The 23,450-nt window shown below is 40.4% G+C and overlaps 1 protein-coding gene and 1 non-coding gene across 9 annotated transcripts in view; one reads left to right on the forward strand and one right to left on the reverse strand.

The window, feature by feature from the left end:
• Positions 1-23,450, forward strand: part of Reps2 (RALBP1 associated Eps domain containing 2) — a 262,097-nt gene that overhangs the window by 147,232 nt on the left and 91,415 nt on the right. For 4 of the 8 annotated variants that reach the window (XM_060375349.1, XM_060375348.1, XM_060375347.1 and 1 more), the window contains exons 12-13: positions 3,593-3,638; positions 6,951-7,087. The exons of the other annotated variants lie outside the window; for them this stretch is intronic. In XM_060375349.1, the coding sequence (XP_060231332.1) occupies positions 3,593-3,638; positions 6,951-7,087 (183 nt within the window). The remainder of the gene's footprint in view (positions 1-3,592; positions 3,639-6,950; positions 7,088-23,450) is intronic. 8 annotated transcript variants of the gene reach the window in all.
• On the reverse strand, positions 16,742-16,874 carry LOC132650208 (small nucleolar RNA SNORA69). Its single transcript, XR_009588591.1, has one exon. It is a non-coding gene; the product is annotated as a small nucleolar RNA SNORA69 (small nucleolar RNA).

Genomic DNA, 23,450 nt, shown 5'->3' on the forward strand with positions numbered 1-23,450 from the left:
CTCTCTCCAGCCAAATGAGAAGCTGTGATCCATCCATTGGCTTTGGCTTGAGCTTGCAACCCAGTGTGCCCCTTGCCGTTTCTGCAGATACTCATACGCACCAGGAAGCTGAGTTGGCTCTCAGGGCCGTCAGGGGGGTGGAGAGAAGATTTAACTAGACTGGTACTGTTGAGGCTTTTGTAGTCTGAAACCCGAACCGACTTACCAAGCTGTGCCTCAGATACATCTTTGCAGGCAGAGAGGAAAAGTGTGCCTCTGCTCTGCCTATCATCCCCATACATGGTGATAATGCTACTGATGGCAGTGAAGGTGATGTGGTGGGTAATAGATGAGGGGTACCACGTCATCAGGGAATGGGAATTCCTTGTTAAACATTTCGCACATCCTCTTAGCCCTTTAGTTGTTGAATGGATACGTATCAGGAAAATCCAAGAGGTTTCTCGCCTTTTGTTCCATTCTAGCCCAATTCAACCATATATGGTGCACAGATATCAGTGGTTTTCATCTCGCCTCTGGGTCATGGCAAGATGCGGGTCATGTGCAGTTTGGTCTCCAGACAGCTGGGGACAGTACTAGGTGCTGTCCATTGCTAATGACCAGCTCATAGTCCTTCTGCAGTGCAACAGTTCACCCTTTCTACTTCCTGCTCCATCTGAGCCTCTTTTTAATTTTCAATTCTGTAAGGAACTAAATTCAGAATCCAGATTTGAAGGCCTAGGATATTAGGAGCCTTTATACATGTCCTATACAAAAGGAACTCTTTGCAGTTCTGTAGGACATTCACTTTCCTAGGACTCCAGCCTTCTTATTTGTCCCTGTGAGAGAGGGACTTGCTTAACAGGTGAGGAAAGGGAAGCTCAGCTTTTTTGGTGACATGGCTAGGAGGAGTATCTCTGGACCCCCAACCTGGTTCCTGTTTGTTCTTCATAGCTCATCTACACCCCTACTTCATCTGTCTGTCTGTCTGTCTGTCTGTCTCTCCTTAGCAGTGCTCACCCTTCCTTCCACACCCATCCCTGTACCAGCACATAGATAATGATAAAGACAAATGACAAAGGAATTATTGGTTACCATGGTCTGGTGGTCTGATAAACAGTGTTTTAACATGGCTAGGACTTTTTTTTTAATAGTAAACAAAACTTCTATTTATTTTTAAAATATTTAAAAAAATTTTAATATTAGTTACAGTTTATTAACCTTGTATCCCACTCCCTCATTCCCTCCCATTCCCACTCTCCCTCCCTCATCTCCTCCCATTTCCTCTCCCGGTCTACTGATAGGGGAGGTCCTTCTCCCCTTTCATCTGACCCTAGCTTATCAGGTATCTTCAAGCCTGGCTGCAAAGTCCTCTTCTGTGGCCTAGCAGGGCTGCATGGCTAGGACTTTTGCTACCCAAATATTTCTGGAAAGCAGTGAGTCCTGAGGGAGAAGAGGAACACAGAGGGCCTAGTCAGAGGCCTGCCTCCAGCACTGCCCTGAATCTGGCCACATGTTGCCTCCTAGCTTCAGGGCAGTTTCATTGGCTGGGAGAGAGGGGAGTCCCCATATAGGTTGCCATTCTTTGCTACCTGGAGTTGGGAGGAGGTATGGAAGTGTTATTTCTTCTTTGCTCAGGTATGGGTCCATGATATGAACAAAAAGGGTCTCAGTCTCCTTGGCTGTTCCATACTTTCATGGTGAGGAGGGGAATATGGCAGCATTTCAGATGGAAGGGAAAACATGCCTGTTCTCACTACAGCAAGCCAAAATGCTTAGGTCAGGAGAAATGGCTCTTTTTTAAAAAAAAAATATTCTTTTTTAATTAATTACAGTTTATTTACTGTATCCCAGCTGTAGCCCCCTCCCTTATCCCCTTCCACTCCCACCCGCCTTCCCTCTTCTCCTCCATGTCCTCCCCCAGTCTACTGATAGGTGAGGTCCTTCTTCCCTTCCATCTGATCCTAGTCTATCAGGTCTCATCAGAAGTGGCTGCATGGTTTTCCTCTGTGGCCTGGTAAGGCTGTTCCCCCACCAGGGGGAGGTGATCAAAGAGCAGGCCACTGAGTTCATGTCAGAGACAGTCTTTGTTTCCATTACTAGGGAACCCACTTGGACACCAAGCTGGAAATGGCTCTTTGTTATGCAGCTGACCACATGTAAGGAGAGGTTCACTCTCTTGGGAGTTTGCTTTTGCTTTGCTAGCATTTATGAGAATTTTCAGCCATCCTTCCTGCCTTGCTTGTCTAACCCAAGGGTTTTAATGATCATCATCAATCTACACTGCTTTATACCAGAGGAGGCTTTTTATCTTTGGAGCAGCATAAATAAGGATAGAATAGTACAGCCAGACACTTTCTTTTGGCTAAATATGTGAAACAAAGAAACAAATTATATTTTCCCCATTAGTAGCATTCTTCTTGTAGATTTTTATAGTGAAAACTTGCAGTGTTTGCAAAACCATAGCAGAGCTATGAGCTTCTAAAGGCACCTTCCAAAAATGAATGGAAACACAAAAAGAGGATTGATGTTTTTGTAAGTGTTTCTAATTACTCCCCACATCTTCTGTTGGGAAAGTGGACTCCATGGGTGTTGGTAGTGAGCACATTAGTTTCGGGTTTAGGTTTGATGAGGAAATGTATGGTTGAAGCACATTTTAATGATTTTATTTCATAGTATTCTTTGTCCGATTTGGTTACAGAGACACGGGGACAAGATTATTTTCTCTCTCTCTCTCTCTTTTTGTGGAGGGAAGTTTTTGAGATATGGTCTCACTGTGTAGTTTAGCCAGGCAATTCTGGAACTTACTGTGTTACCCTGACTTTTCTGAAAAACCACAGTGATGTTCCTGACTCAGCTTTCCAAGTGCTGGGATCATAAGCATGAGCCACCATACCTGGCTAGGGATATTTCTTATAGGAAAAGCTGCATACCATTTAACTTTTTTTTTTTGTAAGAGCTCAGCTTTCTTGTGACCATAGTGCTTTGTGTACATGTGTGCACACACACACACAGGCACACACATACACACATACAGACACTTGCACAAGATCTCATTAATTAGCCTTGGCGAGCCTAACTCAATATGTAGACATGGTTGGCCTTGAGCTTGTGGCCTCCTGCCTCTGCATCTAGAATCCTGGTATTAGCCACTACGTTTGTCTCTGAAAATGTTATATAGTTAAGGAAAATATGTAGGTAGATATATTTCTTCCTAAGCTTCATGGGAGACTAGTTTCAAGTCTATTATTAGACTACGATGAGAGCCCAAGAAGCCCTCAGGTAGGAATCTATCATTATATAAAAAGACAAACTCTTAAGTGGGTTGTCTTTTTATTTTGGAATGTCTCCATTAATCCATTTAGACTTGAGAATGCCCTCTCAATGTCCCAGCGAAAGACAACATGCTGAATTTCTTTCCTTCTCATTGCGCCTTTGACTTTAAAAGTAAAATCAGAGAACTATGAAAGTGTAGAAGCCCCTGTGTTCTTCACATGGGTACATCAACCTCAGCTTTACTTGTTGCTGTGTTCTGTACAAGCCCAGGTGCTCCTTACATCCCCGATTAATTGAGAAATGAAAACCCAAGCAACCAACAAATAATCTTTTGTTTCAGCAACTTCTAAGGACTGCAACAGTCTCAAAGCAAGACCAAGATCCAGGTAGTGTTTATTTCATTTCTCATTTGATGCCCTGTGTGCTTTATCCCTGCCTAGGGATAAACTCCAAACCCCAAACCCACACCCAAATCTGCTTCACCTTTAGATGTGAATAAAATATGTGGGCTGTTTTACTTCTTGCGAGTGGCCTGCCTCAATTACATAGTGATGCTGGAAAGCCTTGTAGTCTTTGTGAGCATTAGTGCTAGAAGATGGTGGCTATTGTCATCTGTACCCCTGATAGGTAGTAGTTTGTGTATCATGACTGACTTGGGGTTGGGTGATAAATAATGGGGTGGGTATAGCTTTGTTAAGAGGCAACCAGGGTTAAAAGTTAACAGCTAAAGTTTCTGTGAATGTGAACACCTAACCAATAAAAAGTCTGAAACATTAAATCTAGAGAAGGGAAAATTCTTATGGTGACTTCAAGGACACACTGGGCTTCAGGTAGGCACTACTTAGGGGTCTCTTTGAGCCATTCATAGCACCTTTACTCAATTCCACAGTTTTAAATAGCCAGAAATGAAAGAAGGAGAACCAAGAGAGCAGACTTGTAGCTGTTATCAGACTTAGAAGAGAAGAGCAGATGGGAAAATAATGAGACACTAAAAGAGTTAGCCCACTACAGACAAGAAATGTTGGGACCACCTTTAAGCAGTAGAGGTGCAGTGTAATACAGGCTTGGTTGTTTTTTGTTTGCTTGCTTGTTTTGCTTTACTTTAACTCTCAGTGACTTTTTTCCTCCCCAATCTTCAGCTCCTCTATACCACCTCCCAAGTGGATTTAAGCTTTATCATATTTTATGAAATTTAAGGACAGACTATCTCACTATAAATCAAAGAATTTAGGTTTCATTTTCATGGTCATATAAACCACAGATACCTACATTCATGTATATTTTATACATATTAGTCTGTATTAGCTTTTGGATAGAAATGATAATATTTACCCATTTTTACGTTAAGAAAAGTTTTCCATGAATTGCAGACATGAGCTGATATATACCATATTAACCATAAATTGAACTTCATAAATAAAGCTTCTGCTGAGTTCTTCTCTCCCTCAAAATGAATGAAAGTATAAAAATCTCAAAGGCACATGCTTACTAGTAATGATCTGGACAAATCTTATATATTATTCTTTTAGAGGTTGGCCTCCTGGTACAATATGGATACTTTTATTTTCCTTATTTTCAATTGGCTATTTACTGAGATTAAGAGTGTCAAACCATCTTTTTTATTTTCCTTATCTGTCAAGTGGTAAAGCCTTGTAGAAGTATATGGGAAAGAGGAAAAATTATCATTCTGCTATTCTGTTGTCCATTATTTTGCCAATTTCTTGCGCACTGTGTTTTACTTGGTCACAGTCCTGCCATACAGCCTCGCTTATTTGGTATTCAGTACCTTTCCATGTGAAAATATAAGCATGAAGATCATATATGGAAAGGAGATATGTGGTATGGGGTAGTGTGTATATGTGCATACAAGCACATACATGCACACACAAACTATTACACCTATGTTTCTACACTTATCCTTTCTTCTTTGAGTAGAAGATATCAACAAAGCTGTATGTGGCATAGAAACATTTTCTTTAATTTCTGGCTAGGAACTCTAGCTTACTTTATAGAGTGATTGTTGATTTTCTTTGGTAAATTTTCTTTGGTTGTGTCTGGCAGAGTTAGAGAACTTTTCCTTTAACTCTTGTCTTTGTTTGCCTTGTCTATCCAGATATGGTACAAGTATCAACCCAAGAGCATGCCCTGTATCATTATTATGGTTGTCTCAAAGACTGCTTCATTGTAAGACAAACAAAACCTTCAGCAAGCACAGAGAGACCTTGAGAAACTTTTGTCTTGTTCTGTTTGGGGATAAGAAGAACCTTGCCTTGTAGCAGTTAATTATGAATTGGAGCTCGTGTGAATCTATCCTGATGAACTATTGGTTACTGATGGATTCTGGAAGAGGAAAAGGCATGGTCTCTAGTTGTGTATCTACCAAGGAGTTCACCAGACTTGAATGGGTAGTTCCAAACTCTTAGTCACACACATAAACTTCAGTGGGTCTCATAAACAAAGGAAAAAAATACCCAAAATAACAATCAAAAAAACCTCATGGATGTGGGAAGGAGACATGGGAGAAATCAGGGATAATAAAAATGGGAGGGAAATTAGAGAGGGGGCTGTAATAATATGTACACACATTATACATGTATAAAGTGGTCAAATAACAAACCTAAAAAAAGTTAGAAACAAACAAATCTTTGCTTTGTCAAAAACAACTTTACTAAATATAAAGGTGTTTAATAGCATCAATTAATGCAGGAAGAACTATTGTAATAGCTAATTACGGAAGCCAGCTTCCTGAAGGTAATTTCTTTCTCAGTCGTATCTTTGATTCAGATGTAATTTTCCGATTTGATATAAAGTCATTTGAGAAGCTGAACAGAAGAGATAGACACATCTACTTTCTCCATGACTTTCCTCCTTATCATATTGGGTGCCCATCTTATCAATAAACCTAAAAGTATGGAGTTTCACATAGGAAATAAGCAGGTGCCACTAAATATCCTGGCTGCTAGTGCAGGAAGCTTTCTTCTCTGCCTCACAAGCGCTAAAACAACATCTTAAGAAGTGAAGCAGAAACAGATGGGAGTTGGCAACATTCTCGCTTTTCTTCCATCTCTTCAAATGTTGTTGTTGTTTCAAAAGTCATCACCTTAGCTGTGCCTTGCTACACTTTAAAGAAGGTTAAAATTGCGTCTTTGCTTTGAAAATTTTCATAAAACCCTTATTTCCCAGGGCAAGGCTGGCTAGCCTCTTGAAGCTGATTGATGTGTTTCCCTTTCCTAAGTGTTATTTGTGGCACAACCCCTTGTATTTGAGTTCTTAGTCACAGGGTGTCTGTCCCAGTCCCATGTGTGCCTGCCATCACATTGGGAGTAAACCAGTTTTTTTAATCAGTTAATACCATGAAAGCCCTTTCCCCCCAAAACACTCAAGTATGCAAGCTGAAAGGCTTACACACTATTCTTACTAACAACTACAACAGAAAACTGATTTGAAATTATATAAAACATTTTTGGAGACGGTGTAAACTTAGGTCTATGATACAATAAGGACATCATATCCCAATTACGCTGGGTTTGGACAGTTGCTGTACACAATGGCATTTAAGGAACAATAGAATTTATAGTTCTTTTGGCAGCTTGTCTGTTTCATAGTCATTTTGACTCTGGGGTGTTTTCTCTTTCAACCCAGCTTCAGGGAATAAAGCTCTGCTCTTTTCCCTCTGACCTTCCCTTATTTTGCTACAGATCTTACTCTAGCACCTCCATAGAAGAGGCTATGAAAAGGGGTGAGGACCCTCCCACCCCGCCACCACGGCCACAGAAAACCCATTCCAGAGCCTCCTCCTTGGATCTGAATAAAGTCTTCCAGCCCAGCATGCCAGGTGAAGTGCCCCCTGCCTCCACAGCCCTTCTCTTTTCCTGTAGGAGCCAGTTTATATCTCTGCTGCAAAGGCCTCTGTGTGTCAGGTGAAAGAGCAGACAGATCTGGCAATTTTCCTTGCCATGCGAGTAAATATGTTGCTGTGATATTCTTGGGCAGGAATTAATACCAGAGAGATACATAGCATATGGGTCTGAAGACTTGCCCACACTGCTGAGTTTCAAGAATTCTGAAGTTCTTCTTTACTAAGAGAATAAGAATGCTTCAGCTCCAGGCAGTATACTGTGTACTTGGCTGCAGTCTGGTCCTCTGTATCATGGTAACTTGTAAATAAGATCACTAGCATTTTCCCGAGACAGTGTGTGGTTCTTATGGTTAGAGATCAGTGATCAGCATCTGGCCAGAGCCTTTGATGACAGTTTATCCTTGTGTTCTTAGGGTTCAGTTCAGAAGACTCCAAATCAGACTACTGTTTGGGTGGTGGGAAGAGGGTCTAGGGCTATGGGCCTTGTGGGTGGGCTGCTCTGGGGTTTCTGGGAATTATTTTGAGCCAGCAGCTGCAGAGCTACACTGGGGCTGGGGGTGTCAGAGAGTACTACCTTTTCCCTTACTTCCTGTGAGGCAGGGTGTGTCCTCCCAGGAAACCTAAGGAGCACAATGTAAGAGAGATGCCTTTGCTTCAGTACAGGTGACAGCATAGACAACACTGTCTCAGATATCATTTGGGGAGCTGCCAGGGCCTTTCCAATGATGTATGTAGGCAAACTATCGATATGATTTCCTGAAATATTTTCTCAATCTGTGTGCAGTTTAAACCAAAGCAGACTTGACTGCTAGCAGTGTGTACATTATTACCCTTTCCACCAAAGCAAAGAGTCTCATTGGCTCTCACACTAGCATGACCTCAGTGTCTTGGCAGAGCTCAGGATATTTCACTTGTTCTAATAAAGTACTCTCCTCACAGTAAAGTTAGAGATTACTTTTTAATATACTTGAATCTGGATCTCTCTATGGAACTGATTCTCTGCAATGAGTTCATCAGACAAAAATTTCTCTTAAATTTCCTCCTGTACTTTGTTCCAAATTCTGATGTAATTTCACAGTGACTAGTCTTTAGGGTAAGAGTAGTCTGTGGGTGATGATGTTATGAAAATTTTACATGGTTATAGGATTAGGAGCTAGAAGACTATAATGTAGCTTCAAGAAGATTAAAATAATATGGATAGCTGTGTCAGTATCTTTACCTTGCAAGGACGGAGAATGGAAGTGTACGTTTATCTCTCAGTGTATTTGGAGCTCAGCATAGCTGCTTTTTGTTTGTTTGTTTTTCAGAAAGTGAGCTAATCTTTGCCCCGATACTTTCTTTAAAGTAAGGCCAATATGTACTTCAGGAGATTATAAGGCTTTGATTGGTTGATAAACATACTTCAAATTTCTCCCTGTTTGTCCCAGACACCTTAAAATGCAACCAAAGCTCATGTTTCCGTGGCTGGAAAGTTTCAGGGGCAGCCCTGATACTTTGTTCTTGAGTGATGAGGATAAACTCCCATGCCTCTCTTGATGCCAGTGGATAGTTTTGTGTGTGTGTGTGTGCGTGTTTTTTCTAGAAAGTTTTTCAGAAGGCTTCCATAGTATCCAGACTCTGGTTTAGTCTGCCATAGTACCCATTTGTTAACAAACCTTAGATATATCTTTTCATTATGCTCTGTATGGCTTTGCCTACAGCCAAATAAGGTACACTCTGAGGTTTCTATCTCAAGGCTGCTCTAGGGAGATCCTAAATTCAGCCAGTGTCTTTTAGTATCTTCAGGAGTGACAGGTATTTTTTGATGAAAAGTATTTTGGTTAGATGACTGTCTTGGAGAAAACTCCTGTAATATGTCTAGACAAATCTAATAGTTGTATTAAAAATAGCTTAGGGTGTACTGGGAGAGATTACCCAAATATTACAATCTTGGATTATTTCAGAGGGATCTAGGTTCAGTTCCTAACACCTCTGTCTGCAACTCTAGTTCCAGGGATCCAGTGCCCTCTTCTGGACTCCGTGGACAGTGCATATATCTGATTCACAGACCTACATGCAGGCAAAGCACATATACACATAAAATAATAAAATAAGTGAAAAAATTAAGACAATAGCTTGATAGAGACATCTGCATTCTTAGCCTGATTTCACTGTCTTTTCAGAATAAGTTTACATAACTGAATTTTTGTTTTGTTTTGATCCAGAATCTCACTATTTAGCCCAGGGTGGCCTCAGAATCACTATGTAGTCCCAGAGTGGTATTGAACCTGTGGGGGAATCCTCCTGCCTCAGTCTCTGAAGTACTGGATTTACAAGTGTGAGCCACCATATCCAACTTACACGAGAAGCTTATAGAAATGAACTTTTAAGAAGCAGTTTCAGTTTATATGGCAAGGAATAAAACGTTTTCTAGTAGGTGTCTTAGGTTTCCAGTGCTGTGGTATGGCGCTATGATCAAGGTGACTTACAGAAAGGCTTACAGTTCCAGAAGAAGAAGAGCCCATCACCATGGGAGTTGGAAAAGAGTGGCAGCATGCAGGCATGATAACTGGAGCAGCAAGCTGAGAGCTGATGGTTCATACCTTAACCCACAAGCAGCAGACAGAGAAAACTGAAGAGGCCCAGGGCCCTTAAATTCTGAAAATCTGTTTTTGGTGACATAGTTAATCTAGTAAGGCCACACTTTTTTTTTTTTTAATTTATTTTTATTTATTTATTTTTTTTCAATGCAGTTTATTCAGGAACATTGAACAATCCTCGGACCCCGGGGAAAGCCAGCCCACAGCTTAAATAGCCTCTGGGTAGCCAACCCAGGCGTGCCACGGGGGCAATGCAGATAGGTCCACATACATGGAAGCAAGCCAGATCCTCGGCCTTAGCCAAATGTGGAGTTGTTCGTGACAGAGAGCACTCACCATCGGGAAGGTGGAAGGCGGAAACCAGCTCCATCTTTAAGGCATAGCATTCCGCAGCTCTCTACAGTTCCCCCTTTTTGTTTTAGATGCATCAGGCAAGAGTAGAGGTCTGATCTCTGATATTAGAAATAAATTGGGACTTTGTACAGATGTTCATTTAGGTGTCATCCACCCAAAGAGCATCAGACCCGTCTGATACCTTTTTCTCAGAGTCGGGACCTGGGGCATCAACCCGCATGCAATCAGACATGCTCTTCTCTGGGTCCAAAGCGGCTGACCCTGAGTGCAGTGCTTAGCCTCGCATCCTGAGCGTATCATTTTAGCTTTTTATGGTATCCAACCATGCTTGGGGAGAATGTCCTGCTTCAATGGCTGTAAAGGCCTGAATGATCATGGCTGCATTACACTGTTGTGAGACTCTAATCTTGCATATATACCACAGGCAAACCAAGGAGACCAACACCAGGAGGCCTGCTAACACTCCCATGCCCGCCCATTCCTTCAGATGATTCATGGCTGCAGCAATCCATGTTGATAATCCTGTGGCTAGTCCTGCGTCCACTCTGGTAGAATTTACTGTGACAATGGCCACTCTCAGCTGCTCCATCGTAGTATCGAATTCTCCAGTCCAATTACCTAAAATATAGCTCGACAATTGTTTAGACAGATTTGCAGCACAGGAAAAATTCTCATGTTGTATGCTAGTGACACAAAGTCCAGCATACTTTCATTGACAGCCAGGTTGAGCGATTTGCCATAGGGTATCAATTTGCTCCTGCACGAGGTCAATCCTCTGATTGAACACCATCAAGCTTCCTTTTAGTTGAGCATTAATTCCTTTATGTACAACTAAGGCATGAGCTACATTGGCTAAATGATTATTCAGGGTCTGAGCAGTCTGCCCAGTATGACTCATGGCTAATGCCCTGGTGGTAGCTCCAACAGCCGTCAATGAGATGGTAGTAACAATGGTGGCTGTAGTTCCAAGATCCCTTTTCTGTCTGAAGAGAGTCATAGCGTGAGGAAGGCCACACTTCTTAAGCCTGGCCAAACAGAGCCACCAACTGAGGACTAAGTATCCAAATACCCGAGACTATGAGGGACAGCTCATTCAAACCACCACACATTGCATCTACTTAATTTTTTTTATTGTTACAAAAAAGTACAAGAGGTTTTCTAAATTATATATAGTTTTATTATGGTTTGTATTTCCAGAAAATAATAAAAATGTGAAGCAGAAATGCCTAAAAGTAGAGACTAAATATACCAGAGTAGTCTGCCTAAGAGAAGTTATGTGACCTTTCATATTGCACTTGTCTTTTGACATCACTTTAGGTAAACAAGATCAGACTACGCTCGCTGTAGTCTGTAGGACTGTGGCCTGTCCCTTCCAATTAGCCTTTTTTTCTCTTTCACAGTGAAGAACTGTATACTTTGTTTTAATGGACCTGTGATATGGAGGTAGTGTTGTTGATTATGTATTTCCCCAACAGATGCAAACCTTTTTTTTTTTTCTCCCTCCCCTGTAATTCCACTGTGCTCTTAGGTGGCAAACAAGGCCAAAGTTATCAGTAATTTCAAATCTATGCTGTTGTTTTTGCATCTAATTATTTTCTTGTGTTAAATCCTAAATTTAGGAGTTTTGAGATCGAAGGCTCTAGATGTGTATAAAAGTGAAGGTAGATGTTGCTAGACTTCTGCAGAAAACCTATCTGAGAGTGTTCCCTTACACCATTAATATCACGCATCAGTCTTCATCCTTTTAGACATGTGCAAAAACTTTCCTGATTCCTTGTAAGGTCAAACATCTTTTTACATTATAATTGGCTATTATTTATTCTTTCATGACTCATCTGCTCACAAGGTTCACCCAGCTTCCATTCACCAATCACAGATACCACTTACTATATTTTTCCAACTTTGCCTAAGAACTTCTGTGCTTCTCTTCTCTAAGGCACATGAGAATCTCAGTGTGGCCATGGGCGGCTAATGTGATTTGTTGCTCTGCTAGGTCCTTATCCCTCCAGTCTCTTCTGCTAATTTTGTCCTTTAACACAAAGTCTATTTGGGCTGCTTTATGTATTAAAAAAAAGTAAAGGTATGGGACAGAGGGGGAAGATGGTTTGAGATGGAGCAAGATATCAATTTGATTTGAAAAACAAGTCTAAAACAAAGCCTTCTTTTAAAAATGGGATCCCCATGGTGGTAGAAAGAAGTGTGTGCTACTTAGGTGCTAAGAGACAGAAGCTTAAAGTGTAATGATAATGTGGAAAAAAAATAGATGGAGTGGCTGGAGAAATGGCACAGCAGCAAAGAACACTGGCTGCTCTGTCCAGTACCAAGTATCCACATAACCATGTAACTGCTCCATGGGTACAAGGCATGCATTTGGTGTACATATGTACAATCAGGCAAAATGCCCATACATATAAAATAAAGCAAGTCAATCTAAAAGAAATTTAAAAAGAAACCATGTGTGGTGGCATACTAACTACTTTGATCCTAGCTCTTGGGAGTCAGAGGCAGGTGGCTCTCTGGTGAGATCAAGACCAGACTTGTCTATAAAGTGAGTTCAAGGCCAGCCAGGGTTATACAGTGAGACCATTTCTTTATTTCTTATCTATCTATCTATCTATCTATCTATCTATCTATCTATCTATCTATCTATGAGGCAGTGTTACTTAATTAAATTTATTAATTAAAATTTCAATTAATTTTTATTTTTTATATTAATTACAGTTTATTCACTTTGTATCCCAGCTGTGGCCCTCTCCCTCATCTCCTCCTATGCCCCTTCCCCAGTCCACTGATAGGGGAGGTCCTCCTCCCCTTCCATCTGACCCTAGCATATCAGGTCTTATCAGGACTGGCTGCATTGTCTTTCTCTGTGGCCTGGTCAGGATGCTCCCCCCTCAGGGGGAGGTGATCAAAGAGCCAGCCACTGAGTTCATGTCAGAGACAGTCGCAGGGGAGTCAGGTGTGATACAGATCTACAAAACCTGGAGATAGTCTATAAGATTTTTCTATAAGAAAAATCACACACTGAAGCGAATCCTTTTTATAATTGAACTGACTATTCTCATTGCAATGATATTTTTTTTCCCATAAAATGTTTTTTTTTCCTCTTCTTCTGGATGGAACTTCCCCTCCTTTCACTTTTGACTCTGACCTCTTCTTCCAAAGCCAAGCTTAAAGTTCACAGCACACGGTTTCCATGGGGATGGTACAAAGCTTTATTCCTGTTTCTTAGAATCCTGACAGAAGCACAGAGATTGTGTGAGGAGTTATAGCTTCTCTTTTAAATATTTGGACTAGGGACTTCCACTAGCACCACTCTGACCAAGGGAAAAAAACCAGGTCCCATGGATATATATATATATATATATAGCTGTTGATCAGGGCATCTGTTTTCTAGTTGGTACCCTTTTACTTTAAAAGAGGAGGGTGGATATTGATTGATAGCTTTTTTCTACCACATCTTCTATGGCAACATCCATTAAAAGCCACTTATTAAAACCATTGTAATGGCTGAACAAAATACTTTCATGGTTAATGGTTCCCGTGAGGAACCACTTTCCCACCAGTGAAGGTTAGTGTCATGTGCCAGCTAGACAAAATCTGGAATTACCTTGGAAGAGAGTCTCAGTGAGGGATTGGCTAGATTAGGTTGGCTTGTGAGCATGAGGTAGGAAGATCTTCCCTACTATGGAGGCACCATTCCCTAATTGGAATCCTAGGTTATGTGAGTGGAGAGGAAGATTGAGCAGAGGTAGGTATTTGTAGCTTTTTGCTCCTTGACTGGAGGTGTGGCCAGTTGCTTTAATTTCCTGCTGTTGTGACCTCTCTGTTATACTCTGTTATAATGGACTCTAACCTGGAGCTGTGAGCTAAGATAAGCCCTTTCTCCCTTAAGTTGCTTTTGTCGTGTTTTTTTTTTTTTCTTTTTCTTTCTTTTTTTTTTTTATCAGAGCAACAGGAAAGAAAATAAGTTACTTCCCTTTCTTTAAAATATTGATAATAAAATTAATCACATAATTATAATTATGATGCATCCATACCATAAAATGAAGCTCTGCAAAAAATTATGTCTTAGAAAACATCTGAGAAAATTAAGCAACAAAAGCACATTGCTGAGTATTTGTGCTTGCAAATGTATAGAAAATTCTAAGAAGAACCTAATATCCAAAATATATAATGAACTCAAGAAATCGAACACCAATAAACAAAATAATCCAATTAAAAATGGGGCACAGAACTATACAGAGAATTTTTTACAGAGGAATCTCAAATGGCTGAGAAACACTTAAAGAAATGCTCAACTTCCTTAGTCATCAGGGAAATGCAAATCAAAACAACTCTGAGATTTCATCTTACACCTATCAGAACGGCTAAGATGAAAAGCTCAAGTGACAGCACATGCTGGTGAGGGTGTGGAGAAAGGGGAACCCTCCTCCACTGCTGGTGGGAATGGAAACTTGTATAACCACTTTGGAAATCTATCTGGTGCTTTCTCAGAAAACTGGAAATAGCTTTACCTCAATACCCAGCTATACCTCTTCTAGGCATACCCCCTCCCCCCAAAAAAAAACCACTCTGCCATACAACAATGACACTTGCTCAGCTATGTTCTTAGCAGCTTTATTTGTAATAGCCAGAATCTGGAAACAACCTAGATGTCCCTTAACTGAAGAATGGATAAAGAAACTGTGGTACATTTACACAATGGAATACTACTCAGCTATTAAAAACAAGGAAATCATGAAATTTGTAGGCAAATGGAAGGAACTAGAAAATATCCTCTTGAGTGAGTAACCCAGACTCAGAAACACACACATGGTGTGTACTCGCTTATAAGTGGATTTTAGCCATACAGTACAGGATAAGCATACTATGAGGCACAGACCCTGAGAAGATAAGTAACATAGAGGATCCAAGGGAGGATGCATAAATCTCACTAGGAAGGGGAGATAGAATAGACAGAGGTAGTGGCTGAAGAGAAGAAACAGGGTAGGAAAGAAGGTGCAGAGAGTTAAAAGGGTAGAGATCAGATCTGAGGAGAATAAGGTTGAGAGGACAGAAGGCCTATAGACAAAAGAGAAACTGAGGGTGGGTGTAATCTCTGTGACAAGCTGGAGACCTCAGCCAGAGTAGGCTCCTGGAAGGGTATGAGGGGGAGTGAAGCAGAGACTCCTAGTAGCAAAGGCCATAAAGACTGAAGAGAACACCCTCTAACTAGATAAGTCTCTTAACAGAGGGAGGGCAACACCAACCCACCCCCAAACACTTCCACCCCAAATTTGCCTTGCCTACAAGATGTGCAGGTATAAAGATAGAGGAGATAAAGGAGAGATTGAAGGAAAGCCCAACCAATGCCTAGCCCAACCAAAGGCCCACCCTACTGGAGAGTGCCAGCCCCTGACACTATGAAAAATAGATTGCTAAGCTTGAATACAGGAACCTGACAGAGTTGTCCTATGAGAGACTCTACCCAGCAGCACCTCAAATCATGCCAAGACTCATAGCCAAACATTGGATGATGAGTAGGGAGTTGTGTGGAAAACTGGGAGGAAAGAGAAAAGGACCTGGAGGTAACAGGAGTTCTACAAGAAGACCAAAAGAGCCAACTAATCAGGGCCCAGAGGGGCTTGCTGGGACTGAAGCATCAACCAAAGACCATGCACGAACTGGACCTAGGCCCCCTACAAAGATGTAGCAGATGGGCATCTTGGGCTTTATGTGGGTTCCCTAGTAAGGGAAGTGAGGACTGCATCTGAAATGGCCTCACCTGCCAGCTTTTGATCACTTTCCACTGGCAGGACTGCTTTGCCAGGCTGTAGGGGAGGAAGACATGCTCAATTCTGATTGAACTTGATGAGCTAGGGTGGATAGGAAAGGAAGCTCCCTTTTCTGAGAAGAAAGGGGAAGGGGAGGGTGAAAGGGAGGGAGAGGGGACTGGGAGGGGTAGAGGGATGGAGGTACAACAAGGATGTAAAGTGAACAGAAAATTTTCAGGAAGAATACTTTTATTTATTTTTGAGATAGGGTCTCGAAACAGGTAACCCAAGGTTTGCCTGCTTCCACTTTCCAAGTACTGAGATTATGTCTGACTCAGGACAACTGGTAAGTGATGGTTGCCTCTAGGGAAAGGAACAATACGATAGTGGACAAGAATGAGAGACAGTCCTACTGTTCATTCATTCTTTGAAATGTTGTCTCATATGCATATATTATCTATTATGCTATAAGGAGTAACAGTGCTACACGAGAATCCAGAGCTATTTTTCCTGGCTAAATTCATCCATTTCAAAGTTGCCATCTGCTAACCATCTTTCTAACCATCTGCTACCATCTCCTGGAATCCAGCTGAAATGAAAGAAGCATTCTAGAGCATTCTTTTAGGTCTTCAGATTACTTTCTTTTTTTTTTTTTTTTTTTTTCTTTTTGAAAGGCTCTACATTGTATTACTGTACAAACTCCCCCTCCCCCCAATTTAGACATGACCAAGTCTCCAGGTTAAAAATGTCAAACTCCATCTGGTAGGATCGATTAATGACCATGATTCAGTATAAACCTCAGTCTTTCCATTGTGTGAATCCTTACAGATCCAGCTCCATTCTCCAGTGTCTTCTCTTGGAGTTGTACATTAGGCAGGAGAAAGCCACTCCAAAGCTGCATGCAATAAAGTAGTTTGCAGAGCCAAGCCAACCAGTCTCTGAATGGTTCATGTCAAGGTGTCAGGATTTTACTCCCAGAGACGCAAAATCAGAAACAATCAACATGGCTTTTCTTTCAGCAGGATAATGGCAATACTCCCACAAAAATGAAGTTCTGTAATCGCGGCCTGCTTTCAGCTTGCTTTTCTGTTCCTCTTCAGTATAGGAGCGTGGGTACTTCAGTGAGATTTTTGCTGCAGTAAAACGTCATTCTAGGGCTCTGGCTTCATGTGGGAGGCAAAGTGTTGTTTACTCAGTGGTGAACTGGGGAAAGTTTGTCTTGGACTCTATACGCATGGTTGTTTTTCTCTGTGACTTGAGAAATAGGAAACTCATTGACGGGTAAGAATTTCTTTCAAGATCAGACTCCTTCTCAAGTTCTCTGAAGTATGAAGCTGGTCAGCTCTGCCTTGTAAATCACCTCATGCTTCATTCCTAGAAGAACTAGTTGTTTCCCTTTGAAATTTAGTAGAATTTAAAGTTTTGGTAGGATTAGAGAATTCTTGCCCCACATGCAGTATTTGAGACTCATGATATATAATCCAGTCTGAACATTTTTATTTTTGTAAGTTGAAGTGAAATTTACCTTTAACAAAGTATACAGTTCAGTGGCCCTTGTGTATTTATAGTATAATATAATCATCCACACTCTAATTTCAATATCCCAAAAGAAATCTTTATCTATTACCTGCCATTTCCTATTCCATCCTTTCCTCCCTCCAGTCCCTGGTAACTACCAACCTACTTAAAATTTCTATGGATATAGGTATTCTGAACATTCTCTATTAATATAAAATGTGGTTTTTTGAGACTTTTTATTTAACGTAAAGTTTTTTATATTCATACATTGTGTAGCGTGAGTCACTACTTCATTTCTTTTGTATTACAATGGATAGATCACATATGTTTTTATTGTTTATCTATTGATGGGCATTTGAGTTGTTTCTACTTCTTGACTATTCTGAATAGTTCTGTGATCATTTATGTCCAAGTTTTCATGGAAACATGCTTTTGCTTGTCTTGGGTATATACACAGGAGTAGAATTTCTGGTTTATATGACAACACTATACTGACTATTTTGAGAATTTATTGAACTGCTTTCCAAAGCAGCTCTACCAGTTTAGCACTTCACAAGTAATGCATAAAGATTCCAGTCCACTTACACCCTTAAAATATTTGTTAAAGCTTTTTTATTGTAGCTTCCTAATGGCTTTGAGTCGCCTATATGTCATGTTGTAAAAAATAGCCACGAAAATCCATTCCCCATTTTAAATTTGGGTGTTTTGTCTTTTGTTCTTGATTTTTAAGTTTTTTAAAAACATATTCTAGATACAAGTTTTTGGTCTTTCATATACAAATTTTCCTCTTATTCTATGCGCTTCTTTTTGCATTTTTGATAGTATACTTTGAATCAAACCTGCTTTTGGTATTCTATCTATCTAAAAGATCATTGTCTAGCTCGAGGTTATGAAAATTTACCCTTCAGAAAGTTTCATATGTTTGGTTTTAAAATTTATGTCCTCAATCCATTTCAAGTTCATTTTTGCATATGAGATGGAAGTCCAGTTTTATTTTTTTGCATGTATTTATTCAGTTTTCTGAATCATTTGCTGAAGACTATTAATTTTTGACACTTTTATAGAAAGTCAATTAATTAACCATACAAGTACGTGTTTATTCTAGAGTCCCACCTGAATTCCATTGACCTTTATGTCTATCTTTATTTCAACATCACAGTGTCTTGGTTATTGTGTATTTGTAGTTATTTTTTTCAAATTATTTTTATGTATGTTTTTTTTTTTTTTGCCTGCATGTGTGTTTGGCCACATGAGGCCAAAAGGGGGCACTGTATCCCATGGAACAAGAGTTATGGACAGTTCTGAGAACTGTGTTGGTGTTGGGGATTGAACCCAGGTCCTTTGGCAGAGCAGCCAGAGCTCTTAACTGCGGAGCCATCTCTCTAGTTCTTCAAAACATTTTTGAGATTGTAGTTTTATTACAACATTTCCTTTTCCATTCCTGCCTCCAAACCATTGCATTCATCCCTTCCTACTCACCCTTAAATTCATAGCTGTTGTATGTTTTCTTATTGGGAACTACAAGAGCATTTACTTTATTCTTTTTAAAGTATTTTTTCACATTATTTGGATGCTCTAACATTTCCATATAAAATTTAGGATTAGCTTGTCAAAAAAATCTGACTAGTGTTTCTGTAGGGATTGTACCAATATATAGATTAAGTTTGATTAGTATTACTCTCTTAATAATATTGTCTTGTACTCCCCAAACACAGAATGACTTTTTGTTCATATATGTCTTTAAACTGCTTTTAGTAGTGTTTCATCATTTATAAACATACAGAACTTATGCTTGTTAAATTTATTCCCAGGAACTTTGTTCTTTTTTATTCTCTTCTAAATAGATTTTTAAAACATTTTAGTTTATTATTTATTATAATTTATTTACTTTGTATGATGGCTGTGGCCCACTCCCTTGTCTCCTTCCAACCTCTCCCTCCCTCCCTCTTGTCCCCCTATGCACTAGTCCACTGATAGGGGAGGTCTTCCTCCCCTTCTATCTGACCCTAACCTATCAGGTCTCATCAGGAATGGCTGTATTATCTTCCTCTGTGGCCTAACAAAGGTGCACCAGGGGAAAGTGGTCAAAGAGCCAGCCACTGAGTTCATGTCAGAGACAGCCCCTGTTCCCCTTACTAGGAAACCCACTTGGACACTGAGCTGCCATGGACTACATCAGAGTAGGGGTTTTAGTTCGTCTCCATGCATTGTTTCGGTTGGGGTTTCATTCTCTGCAAGGCACTCAGGGCACAGCTTTTTTGTTTGTTTGTTTGTTTTTTGTTTTTGGCCCTGTTGTTCTCCTTGTGAAGCTCCTGTAGCCTCCAGATCTTTCTATCTCCCCCTTCTTTTAGAAGATTCCATGCACTATGCCCAAAGTTTGACTATGAGTCTCAGCCTCTGATTCAATACCTCAATTAGTAGAGTCTTTCAGAGGCCATTTGTGAAAGGATTCTGTCCTGTTCCCTGTCTTCTCCTGCTTTCGATGTCTATCATATTTGCCTTTTTGAATGAGGATTGAGCATCTTCCTGGGCGTTCTCCTTGTTTAGCTTCTTTAGGAGTATAGATTTTATTATGTTTATCCAATTTGTCTAATAACCACTTATGAGTGAGTATATACCATTTGTGTCTTTCTGCTTCTGGGTTACCTCACTCAAGATGATCTTTTCTAGTTCCTACCATTTGCCTGCAAATTTCATGATTTCCTTGTTTTTAATGGAAAATTTATTTTCAAAGCCTTCAGCTGATAAGATAATTTATAAACACCGTTGGCTTTAGTTTAGTTACCATGAACTTTGTAACCTCATAGAATTTTTGTCTGTACATGTGTTATTATGAAGTTTACATAATGAGGAAGGGGCACATGCTCATTATAGGGCTCCTAACAGCGTAGCTAATAATCTTTCAACTATTCACAAATTAAGGATGAAATCCCTTTTAGTCTGTTCGGAAGACACCAATGGGATGATTATTGAATATCATAGTTCAGTTTAAATTTTTCTCTTGGGTATGAAATAACTGATCTAGGAGCATTTCTCTATGCTTTATCTATGAAGTGGAGACTCTCTCTTAATTCAGGCCTCCGTATTTATACCTGCGGGTTTTTCACTTCACTACTGCCTATCACCAGGCATACTAGCTATGGGGTGACGAGAGTTGGAGTCTCACTTTGTACAGAGGACGTATTTAAAGAATTTTGTGTGTATTTTCTCTAATATTCACAATAACACTGCAAAGTAGTGTTATTGTTTCCTCTGCATGTTGCTGATACAAAAACAAGTGCTAGTTCGTTTGTCCAAGGTTGTTCAGCCAGTTGCAGTTAAAGCTAGGGTTTGGACTATATGCTAGGACCCTCATTTTGGACTATATGCTAGGACCCTCATTTTGGACTATATGCTAGGACCCCCATTTTGCAACCGTAAAAGTTGCGGTGTTTTTTTTTTCTTTCTCTTCCATTTGCCTTTCCCAATTCGTCTGCTCAATCAAATTTTGCATAGGAGTGTCTGATGCGCTTTCTCTTGTGGAAGTGGGACAGAGCAGGAGACCTCAAGATGTTGTTACTTTTACTCATTCATCTCACTTGGCTTTTTCAACCAGCAGGATGAGAACTCTTCATTCAGACTCAGACTGCTCATGTTCTTTTTTAGTCTAAGAGTTAAGACACTGGGTTCAACCTTCCTAATGCTGTGACTCTTGAATACAGTTCCTCATGCTATGATCCACAGACATAAATTATTTATTTTATTTTTCTTATTAGTTACATTTTGTTAACTCTGTGTCCCAGCTGTATGATATAAATTATTTTTGTTGGTACTTCATACTTGTAATTTTGTTACTGTTTGAGTTGTAAATATTTTTGGAGATAGATGCTTGCCAAAGGGGTCATGGCACACAGGTTGGGAACAGTGGGGCTAAAGGCTTCCTTTTAGTTCTAGATCTGAATGTTTGCCTTTAGACCCACTCTTGCTTATTTGAGAGGGTCTGCTCTTAGCAGTAACACAACCGGAATTTATATTGACAAACCATTAATATGTCTTTTTGAGGTGTTCAGTACTTGAGAGATTATAAAAGTATTGGCTGCAGCATAATATTCCTTTGGCATGAGATTAGAAGTCTACAAGTTCATGTAAACAATGAGAAGTATGTTTGCATATTGATCTAGATAAAACTGTTTAGAGGTATGAGACTATTCCAGGTTGTTTCAAATCCTGAGTGTGCCGGGACTCAGCATGACCATCTAGATGAAAGGAAGTCTTTTCTATTAATTTATTTTTTTATTGATTACAGTGTATTCACTTTGTATCCTAGCTACAGCCCTTTCCCTCATACCCTGCCAATCCTTCATCTCCTCCCATGACCCTCCCCAAGTCCACAGGTAGAGGAGGTCCTCCTCCCCTTCCCTGACCATAACATATTAGGTCATATCAGGACTGGTTGCATTGTCTTCCTCTGTGGCCTGGTAAGGCTGCTCCCCCCTCAGTATGAGGTAATCAAAGAACCAGCCACTGAGTTCATGTCAGAGACAGTCCCTGTTTTCATTACTAGGGAACCTACTTGGAGACTGAGCTGCCATGGGCTACATCTGTGCAGGGTTCTAGGTTATCTCCATGAATGGCCCTTGTTTGGAGTATCAGTCTCAGAAAAGAACCCTGGACCCAGATTTCTTGGTTCTGTTGTTCTCCTTGTGGAGCTCCTGCCCTCTCCATGTCTTTCTGTCTCCCCTTTCTTTCTTAAGTTTCCCTGCACTCTGTCCAAAGTTTGGCTATAAGTCTCAACATATGCTTTAATACCTTGCTGGGTAGAGTCTTTCAGAGGCCCTCTGTGGTAGGCTCCTCTTCTTTTCCCTGTTTTCTCCTTCTTCCTATGTCTGTCCAGTTTGCCTCTCCGAGTGGGGATTGATCATCTTACCCAGGGTCCTCCTTCTTGCTTAGCTTCTTTCGCTGTACAGATTTTAGTATGTTTATCCTATATTATAGTTATAATATCCACTCATAAGTGAGTAGATACTCAGTGTATCTTTCTGCTTCTGAGATGCCTCACTGAGGATGATCTTTTCCCGTTCCCACCATTTGCCTGTAAATTTCATGATTTCCTTATTTTTCATTGCTGAGTAATATTCCATTGTGTAGATGTACCACAATTTCTGCATCCATTCTTCAGTTGAGGGGCACCTGGGTTGTTTCCAGCTTCTGGCTATTACAAATAAAGCTGCTACACACATGGTTGAGCAAATGTCCTTATTGTGTACTTGAGCCTCTTTTGGATATATGCCTAGGAGTGGTATGGCTGGATTTTGAGGAAGCACTATTCCTAGTTGTTTGAGAAAGCATCAGATTGATTTCCAAAGTGGTTGTACAAGTTTACATTCCCAGCAGCAATGGAGGAGGGTGTCCCTTTCTCCACATCCTCTCCAGCGTGTGTTGTCAGTTGGGTTTTTGACCTTTAGGAAAGGCAGTCTTTTTAAAGTGTGGGTCAAGGCTTTTTTTTGCCTTTTCTGGCTCCCGACCGTCTTTATTTAGAAGTTGTTTTTATTCTCCAACAAATTCTGTGCAACTTTCTCTACTAACAAAATGTTGTGGTTTTAGCCTATGGAAGGTAAAAGCCTGGGGACTTAACAGTTCTTGCCAAGATAAGGGTAAAACCAGTATGGCTGTTGGGCGGGGTGCATTCCTTTTGTCTACTTTCTGATTTTATTCATAAAGAGATTCCTGGCTTGAAAACACTTTTTAGAGGCCATGTAGGGGAGGAATGAGACATAAGCTCTGGGGAATGATGGAAGAATAATTAGAGCAACTGTCCTTTTGAAAAAGTATATAAAACTCATTCTACCAGTAGAAAAATACCTTCTTGTATATACAATTTAAACATGAGAAGATTTCTTTTTAAATTTTAATTTTATTATCCTTTATTACAGTTTATTCACTTTGTATTGCAGCTATAGCCCACTCCCTTGTCTCCTCCCAATACCTCTCTCCCTCCCTCTTCTCCCCCTATGCCCCTCCCCCAGTCCACTGATAGAGCATGACCTCCTCCCCTTCCATCTGACCCTAGTCTATCAGGTCTCATCAGGACTGTCTGCCTTGTCTTCCTCTGTGGCTTGGCAAAGCTGCATCCCCCCAGGGGGAGGTGATCAG

This window comes from Meriones unguiculatus, chromosome X (genome assembly GCF_030254825.1).
Source record: "Meriones unguiculatus strain TT.TT164.6M chromosome X, Bangor_MerUng_6.1, whole genome shotgun sequence".
NCBI classification, from domain to species: Eukaryota; Metazoa; Chordata; class Mammalia; order Rodentia; family Muridae; genus Meriones; species Meriones unguiculatus.